General features: G+C 40.6%; 1 protein-coding gene across 1 annotated transcript in view; it reads left to right on the forward strand.

Annotated features, from left to right (window-relative positions):
• The window catches only part of LOC147112527 (WD repeat-containing protein 35-like), a 79,668-nt gene extending 70,166 nt beyond the window's left edge, over window positions 1-9,502 (forward strand). The window contains exons 10-11 of the mRNA XM_085998191.1: window positions 3,391-3,631; window positions 5,309-9,502. Of these exons, the coding sequence (XP_085854317.1) occupies window positions 3,391-3,631; window positions 5,309-5,462 (395 nt within the window). The 3' untranslated portion in view covers window positions 5,463-9,502. The remainder of the gene's footprint in view (window positions 1-3,390; window positions 3,632-5,308) is intronic.
• The last annotated feature ends 209 nt before the right edge of the window (window positions 9,503-9,711 follow it).

Consider the following 9,711-nt stretch of genomic DNA (forward strand, 5'->3'; position numbering starts at 1 on the left):
GCAAGTATATACGGTATACGAGCAAGACAGTGATGCATGAAAGGATGTGAGATTTTTTTAATGTTTTGGTCAGTTTCAAAATATACAGTGGTGTCTGTATGTGAAAGGAGTATTCTCAGATGAACTGTCAAATTTGGTTAGCAATATTTCTTTTCTGCTTTCAGTACATTCTACAATACTGTCATGCTATTAATCGTATATAGTGGTACCACAGTGGAATGTCTAGTGCATCTTTTATCAACTGTCCTATTTTACCCTGGTAAACCATCATGGAGACACTGATTTATTTTATTAAGCAGTCTGTTATATTTTAAGTTGCTACAACACTGCCTTTTCTTGTAAAGTAGCAGCACAGCTTTGAATATTGAACATCTGGTTTTAGTTTAAATATTTGTCAATCATAAATGCTTTCCCATCACCCACTTGCACTTATATTGCGCGTTTCACGAGCTCAGGATGTCCCAAAATGAAGATGTTAAAAATAATCAAAATAAATTATGTCTTGCGGTTGTAATAAAATTATGGAATGTCTATCAAAAGAATTAATAGCTCTCAATGTATCTTCCTGCATGTATTATTAATAGAACTTGAATGAATGGGTCCAAAATAATTAATACAAAGTTTCACACTATAGAAGAGCTATTATAAATATTTATAGTTTCTGTTGCGGCTCGTCATTGGAGCCAGGACTTCTGTTTGTAAATCTTTACGTTTTTCAGCTGTTTTAAAGTTTGTTATGGCTAAACTTTAGAGATGTCTAGAGTTAAATAGGATAGTTTAAAAATTATGTGCCAGTCATTATACTTTGGCCTAGAAATTCGGTGGGCTGCGCCACCAGTTAGCACCCAAAGAGGGCACATAGTGGGTTTAGCGCCACTGGCCACGCCTCCCGCTAAATTTAGCGGGGCGCTAATGGCGGCGTTAGCCTGTAGCGCTGCACCGCCACCGATGATGTCATCGGTGTGCGCAGCGCCCCGCTACTGCCCCGATTGCGATATTTGGTAGTGCCCCCCACTGTAACACCAGTCGCAATCTGCGACCGGTTCAGGGGGGCCCACCTGCGGCGGTAGAGGCGTAAATTAAAGGAGAGGTGCGGGGCGGCCATTTTTGTTGTTGGCCGCCTGCCAGCACCTCTCCGCGCTGCTGTCCCCAGCCTCCTGAGGCCCCCCCGGGTAGTGCCGGCTGTGTCCCAAGAGCCTGGCACTTCTCCTCGGTGCCGGGCTCTTTTGCCGGCACTCGCGATCTCCGATCGCGCTGCAACAGGCCCCTCCCCTTTAAGAAGGGGAGGAAGGCCTGCAGTACCGCAGCGCGCCATGCTGCAGCGTGTGGCACTGCAATTTTCAGCGGGGCGCCTCGAGCAGCGCCGCGCTTCCCTCTGGGGCGCTCAAACTGAATATCAGGCTGGCGCTCGCGGCTCCTTCTGGGGTGGTACTTCCGGCGCCCAGGCGAGACTGGCGCCCCAAACGGGGCGCCACCGAATTTCTAGGCCTTTATGTTTTGCAAGAGGTACAACCATACAAGTTTAACAGCAGAATTATGCAATATAATAAGTAGTAAATAACTATCTGATGCGCTATCAACAATACCAAAGACTACGAGATGGACTTAAATGAAGTAGGCTTTTATTGACTAAGAACTAGAGCATGCCTCTGCTAGTGAATCCATCCTAAGAGCTCCCGGGGGAAGGGTGGTGAGTCACCTTTATACCCGGGCTTAGGGGTGGAGCCAGGGGCTGAGACATGCCTGGACTTGTACAGGGTTAACAGTGGTTTACCACACAGGCATGTACAGGTTAACAGTGGTTTACCACACTATCCCTCATGTGTTCTGAAACCTTCTCTGGATGCTTAGGGGAATAAACATTTGAACTAGTTAATTCTGGGGCACTTAAGAACACAAGAAAAGTCAGGATCATAAAAGACTATTGAAGCTTATCTCTCTAATATTGTGGTGTGTAATTGTATTTTGAACAACCCAAGTTTGTGCCCCCATTACCTTCCTTAGTATCATTCTTTTAATCAAGAGTATTTTCCTGATATCTATAATAATTTTACTTTTCACTCATTTTCATTTATATCCTTTGGTCCTACTTTATTGGCTATCTTGAAGTAATAATCTGGGTTTACCTAGTGTGTAGTATTTTATCTACTTTGATGTACCTCTTAACCATCATCTTTCTGGATTAAACCTTTAGCTTTAATCTTTTTTCATAGCTCCTGTACACTTTGGATCAGTCTTGTTACTCTTTACCATTTCTGTACATTGAAAGTGACATTCTTTGTCTTCCTGTCCAATTCTGTTCCATTCACTGTATACTTATAAGAAAGAAGGACTTGTGTTTTTATCGCGCCTTTCATGAGCTCAGGATATCCCAAAGTGCTTTATAACCAATGAAGCATTTTTGAAGTGTAGTGACTGTTGTAATGGCACACATTTTTCACTTATGTACAATACTTTACATTTATCAGTGTTAAATTCCATTTGCCATGTGTCTGCTCAATTGCACAACTGATCTGAATTATTTTGCATATCTTTTGCTGCAGCTTCTATCTCTACCACTCTTCCTATTTTTGTTCTCAGCAAATCTGTGCAATTTTCAGTTTGTTTTGGAATTATGTAAATTAGAAACAATGACCCATGTGAGACTCCATTCAACACTTTCTTTCTCTCTTTCAGTCTGACATTACACCTCTCAAAAGTACTGTTTCCTATTCTTTGTGCTGGAAATTATTTTTTTAGGCAGTGGTTTTCAAATGTTTCTGTGCAAGGAGCTACCTGCTAATATTGGCACATGTGCAAGGACTTCCTGCAAATATTGACAGGGCTTCCTGTCCTAACTGCTGAAAAATGCTAGCTATCCAAAAGAAACAGTTGTAGTAGTGGAAATAACATGCTCATAAATCAACAAATCCAGAAAAATTCTGAAATAAATTTGACGACTTGAAGATGCCCCTGGAATCCTTTCATGGACCTCCAAGATTTGGGGCCTCCTATGCCTCTAAAAGAATTACATTTTGGTTTTGTTTATTTAGATGTAAAGAAACTTTTGAGTCCTGCCCTTAGGTTAGAGATGTGTAGGACACCCAAGTTTAGCAATTACTAGCTCAAGTATCAAAAGCAGACTCTGCTAGTCCCTAAGCCCTGTCTTGATACAGAAAGTCAGTTACCCAAGAGGATCATCCTGAGCCACATGAATCAGATTCAAAACATATGGTTCAGCATTATCAAAGGAAATATATGTCTATGTCTAAAATGTTTCAATGTAATTTAATTTTGAATTTGATTAGTTTGAAAGTTGTCCTTTGATCAAGATGAGTCTTTTAATTATATGTGCCTTTTGTAGATAGATTGTCATGAAACCAAATATAATTTCATGTTGTAAATTTGCAGCACTTCATTTGCGCGACTATGAAGATATAATACCATCAGTGGAGATTTACTCTTTATTGGCACTCTCTGCCTGTGCTAATCGGGCCTTTGGGACATGTTCCAAAGCTTTTATCAAGCTTGAATCTTTAGACACGTTGACGTCAGAGCAGAGACAGCAATATGAGGACCTGGCCCTTGAGATCTTCATCAAGCACAGCCCCAAAGATGGCAAGAAATCTGATCTGGACAGTCTCCCAGAAGGGTGGGTGCAAAATGCTTGATCTTTTAATATTGCAGAATGGTTTTGTTGAAGAGTGTTTAGTAGTAACAGCTAGAATCCTTAACATAGTAAAACTTTCCAAGGTGCTTCAATGAGCAAAAATGGACACCGAGCAATAGTAGAAGAGATGGGGAGGTGACTAAAGGCATGGCCAAAAGGATGCTAAGAAGGATTTTGAAATTTGGGGTAAGAAAGCAGAAGGGTTTAAGAAGAGAATTTCAGAGTATGGGACCAAGATAGCTGAAGGCTGTGTCACCAAATTGAAGCAGAGGGACAGGGAATGCAAATGTGGTCAGAATGGTAAGAACAGAGGGTACATGCTGGCACTTGGGGCTGGAGGGCTTTGCAGAGGTAAGGAGTGACAAGACTATAGAGGGACTTGTAGACAAGTCTAAGGATTTGAAATTCAGTGCGGTTGAAGATATGGCGCCAATGGAAGTTGCTGAGGATAGGAATAATAGGAGAGCAGGGCTTAGTGCAGATAGGATTCAGTGGCGATGTTTTGGGCAATTTAAAGTTTATGTAGGGTGGAGTTCAAAAAATGGCGAAGAGAGCATCGGAGAAGGTGAGCCTGTGGGTGACAAAAACATGGATGAAAGTTTTGGTGGTGGTGAGGGAGAGGTAAGAGCGGTGGCAGGTAATGGTTTTGAGGTGGAAATAGGTGACCTCGGTGATGAACGGGATATGGGGTTTTGAAGTTCTGAGTCAAACCAAGGATACCCACAGTCTGATTCAGCCTGGGTGAGCAGACGGAGAGGGGGTGGAACTGGAGGCTAGGTTTTAGAGTTTTTGTTAGGGGCCTAAATGGATGGCTGTAGTTTTGCTAATAAGTTAGAAAAAGATCTGGTTCATCCATAACTTGATGTTAAATGAGCAATGAGAGAGCACAGTGGTGATTGTGGATTCAAGCATGGTGGAAGTAGAGTTACATGCCATTAGCATACATATGGAAGCAAATTCAATGCCTACTCATGATTCTGACAACAAGCAGTGTGTAGACAAGAAACAGAAAGGGCCAAGGATGAAATCTCAGCACTATTGCTGTGACGATATGGGTGAATGAGAAATCATTGCAGAACATTTTCACAGTATCTGTGAAATAATCCCTGGTAGAAGCAGCAACATAACTCAGGAAGAATTTCATTGAATGGAAATTGAGCTGAACTCCACCAGAACACGCTATGGCATTGGGAATTATACACAAAATGGCCACCACATTTGCCTACAAAAGAGACTGAACTCCAAACAGTAATCAAAGTATACAAAGCACTTTGGCATGTTTCTGGGAGATGCGATAAGTTGTTATATAAATGCTTTCTCTGGCTTTAAAAGCTGCACTTTGGGGACATACTATCACACAAATGTGGAGTATTAATAGTGTAAATTATCTCTTAAATTGAAATCATCCTAGTAGGTTTTGTCTGGCATAATATGCAAATAAGGCCATCTTAGCCATGCCTGATTTTATTCTATTGGCTTTGTTCTTCACTTTGAATGTCAATAAGACAGTGATGCTGAAGAGCTGATTAAAAAAGTTTTATTTATTTATTTGCTTTTGCGTCCTCAAAGTGGATTGCAGCAATGTAATCTTATAAAAATTGCATTTGTTATAAACTTTGTATTAATGAAAAATGTGTAATGTTTCTCATTTCTTTCCAGCAGAGGAGAAGGGAAACTTCCAACTTGTGTTGTGACAGGACGGCCAATTGCAGACTACCAGTTCTGGATGTGTGGTGTCTGTAAACATTGTGCTCGTGAACAGGATATAAGCAACCACAATTTCTGTCCTCTCTGTCATAATCCTGTGGGATAGATCAGCAAAGGCTGAAGTAAACATTTATTTTAAAAGCACTGTTGGTTTGAAAATGTCTGCTAGGTTTTATCGTTGCATTAAAAATTATTTTTTAATGAATTACCTTTGTGTCCACTTTAACATTTTGTGAATTTGCTTCTTTTTCTCAATGCTCATCTATCTACTAGCAGTGTTGGGGAATGTAATATTTTCCATTTCAGAAACATGTCAGCATTAGCACATCCAGGTCAATCAGTGCTTACTTTACCATTGGGACATTTTTCCATTTCTCATATCAGCCATCTTGGGGCCTATCTGAGTGGGATTACCAATTGGCATCAAATTAGTGCTAATTTTTGGTATGGGTCCATGTGCTCTAGGAACTGATTTAAGCCTGTCCAAACTCACTTTCACAAAGAATGTTTATAGCATGCAGACAGAGGAGATTTTCATCTTGTTAGTTTGGTTTGAATTCAAACCCAAGTCTCAGAGGTGAAAAGCCCTATTTTATTTTGCTTTATGTTTTATATGGCCACCTCGGACTACTTGTATCCCTCACCACCGACATCTCCTTACCTCCTTCCAATTTCAATTCCTTCTGTGGCCACCACTGGAAAATATTCTCCCTCAAGTCACTTACTATGCACTTTCAAATTCCCAATTGCTTAGCCTTTGGTCTTCCATTTGCTACAATATTTCTACAACTGTCAATTTGTTTAACCATTCCTTCATTTCTACTTTTGATGACCTTTTCCCCAGCAAAACCTTTATTACCTCCCATCCTGGGTGTTCCTACAAATTGGTCCCTATCTTCGCTTCCTCATGTCCAATGTGTGCAGACTAGAGTGTGTCCAAGGTGTGCAGACTAGAGTGTATCTGGTACACAACTGGCTTAGTTATCGATCACCAGACCTGGCTGGACCCCATCAAGCACCATTGAGGCTCATTTTCCTCTGCCAAAACCACTCACTATTCCAAGATCATCCTGGAGAGCAAAGATAACCCCTGGCTTCTTTCTTTATTACCAGTTGCATCATTAAACGTCTCTGCCTTGCTTCTCCACCCACACCTCCAATAAGAGCTCATGGACTTCCGTGTCACTAAGATTGAGACCATCTTTTCAGCTGCCTCTGCTGCCCCCCTCCACTTAGCCCTGAATCTGTTTCTCCCTCTAGTTTCTTTGTTATCTCCTCTGAAATCTCCATGCCCTCTCTGAAATCATCTTGACCACGATACCTGTTCTCTTGACCCTTTTCCTACTAAACTGCTGACCATCCAACTTCCCTTCCTGGCCCTCATGCTACTTTGTGAATGGTTTCCTTCCCTCAGATACTGTCCTGCTCCCTTTCAAAATCACCATCACCACCCCACTCCTAAAAAATAAAACACCCCTAGACCTCTGTCCTTGCTAACTACTGCCCCATTTCCAACCTTTTCCTCGCAAGTTGAACGTGTTGTCGCTCCCAAATACATGCCCATCTTTCCTGCAAATTCCTGTTTGAATCGCTCTAACTAGGTTTCTGCACCAGTTACAGCCCATTGTAATTGCTCTAACCAGAGTCACAAATGACGCCCTCTAACTGTGACTGCCTACTTCTCATAGAATCATAGAAACTTACAGCACAGAAGGAGGCCATTCGACCGGTCGTGTCTGTGCTAGCTCTTAGAATGAGCAGTTGTGTTTAGTCCCACATCCCCGCTTTTCATCCGTAACCCTGTAAGTTCCTCATCCTCAAGTACCTGTCCAACTCCCTTTTTAAAATTTATGGAATTAGCTTCCACCACTGTTTCAAGTAGACCGTTCCAGATCCCAACAACTCTTGAGTGTAAAAAATTTCTCATCTCCCCTCTAGATCTTTTGCCAATGATTTTAAATCAATGACCTCAGGTTATCCAGAGGGAATAGTTTTTCTCTCTCTACTCTATCAAGGTCACCTCTTAACCTTCTTTGTTCCAAGGAGAATAGTCCTAACTTTTCCAACTTCTCATAACTGGAGTCCCTCATCCCTGGTAACACCCTGGTAAACCTCCTCTGTACCCTTTCTAAGGCCCTTACATTTTTCCGAAAGTATGGTGTCCAGAATTGTCCACAATATTGCAGCTGAGTCCTAACCAGTCATTTATAAAGTTCTAGCACGATCTCTTTGTTTTTATATTCTATTCCTCTATTTATAAATCCAAGTAACCCATATGCTTTTTTAACACCTTATCAACTTGCCCTGCCAGCTTTAAGGATTTGTGTATATGGATACCAAGATCTCTTTGCTCATCTACACTTTTCAAAATCGTGCCATTTATAATATACTGTCTTTCCATATTAGTCCTTCCAAAGTGCATCACTTTATAGTTCTCCGCATTGAACTCCATCTACCATGCTTCCGTCCATTTCACCAACCTGTCTGTCATTCTGAAGCTTATAAACTATCCTCATCGCTATCTACTACTTTGCCAAGTTTCGTATTATCTGCAAACTTTATAATGCTGCTTCCTGCACTCGAGTCTAGGTCGCTTATAAAAATTGAAAAGAGTAAAGGACCCAAAACTGACCCTTGGGGAGAACCACTGCAAACCAACTCCCAATCTGAAAAACATCCATCCACCACCACCCTTTGCTTCTTGTCACTAAGCCAATTTCTTATCCATACCGCCACTTTTCCTTTAATTCCAGGGGCTTCCATCTTCTTAATAAGCTTCCTGTGTGGCACTTTGTCGAATGCCTTCCGAAAGCCCATATATGCAACATCCATTGCACTACCTTGATCAACCATCTCTGTTACCTCATCAAAGAATTCAACCAAGTTAGTCAGCACGATTTGCCTTTAACAAATGCATGTTGGCTCTCCTTGATTAACCCATGCCTTTCCAAATGAAAGTTTGTTTTCTTCCTAATAATGGTTTCCAATAACTTCCCCACCACTGATGTTAGGCTGACTGGCCTGTAGTTTCCTGGTTTATTCCTTTCCCCTTTCTTGAATAGTGGTATAACATTAGCAACCCTCCAGTCCTCCGTACGCCTATCTCCGTAATATTGCCCGCCTCTGCCCGTAACTCAGCGCATCTGCTGCTGAAATGCTTATCCTTACCTTTGCCACATCCGATGCATCCCTCTCCATAAACATAAGCTGATTTAAATCTCTGCTTCCCACATGCTATCCCAAGTCCTGCTCCTTCACCTCACTATTGGTGGCCATGCCTTCAGCCACCTAGGCCCTATGCTCTGAGATTCTCTTCCTTAACTCCTCTGCCTCTCCTCCCTCTCTCCTTTAGGGCCCGCCTTCAATCCACTTTGACCAAGCTTTCGATCACCCCTATTAATCTTGTTTAGCTTGGCGTCCATTTTTTATATTACGCTTTTAGACATTTTTCCACGTTAAAGATGCTATATGTCAGCTTTTTGTAACAGTTTGGTCTGTACAAGTGACATTTAGTGAGTTGTCTTCATAACTTTTTCAAAGATAGTTATTATTTGAATGAGAGTTTGAGGAAAGATGAGATTTATGAATGTGTGACTTTTTTATTATAGATAACTATTTTGGCAGTCTAATTACCACAGTTACTGAGGTTGATTAATGAATAAAGAAGTTATACACAATAATAGTTGAATAGGAGTGTTACAAAGCTCAAGGGATTTGGAAATATCCTGGTATAATGAATATTAACTGCTCCAACTCAACCACTGTATTACAGAATACTTGTACTTAATTATGATTATGAACCTATAAACTTAGTGGTGGATTGAAGTTATTGTGAAGGTTGTGGCAGTGGGTTATGTTACTTAACAAGATGAGGAGTTAAGAAAAATTAGGATGAAAAGTCAAAGCTACAGAATAGTGTATGAAATGGCAGGGAGGGCAAATAATTCAAGGTTTTTATATGTGATACCATGATATATAGCCTATACATCTTTATATAAAAATCTAAGTTTGTGTGAAATTTTGGATAATTGGTTTGCCATTCATCTGTTCTTTAACAATATGGACTTAATAATGCAATTGTACATAGATGCCTTTTATCCTTATCTACTGTAAAATAAAAAGAATAATTGTTTTGAGCTCCAAAAATACTCGTCTATCGTAAATTTTGTACTGCTAAATAATATTGATCTGGTGTCATCAATTATTTCCTCCTTGTGGCCAGTGGGACATTGTATATTTTGTTCGTGTTTTCAGAATACACTAGTGCTGTATAATAATACAATTTAAAATTTTGTCCAGCTTATTTACATCTTGATTGCTGAACACAATCTATTCCAATCCAAATAACTTGCACC

This window comes from Somniosus microcephalus, chromosome 9 (assembly GCF_052327205.1).
Source record: "Somniosus microcephalus isolate GS21.2 chromosome 9, FLI_Smic_1.0, whole genome shotgun sequence".
NCBI classification, from domain to species: domain Eukaryota; kingdom Metazoa; phylum Chordata; class Chondrichthyes; order Squaliformes; family Somniosidae; genus Somniosus; species Somniosus microcephalus.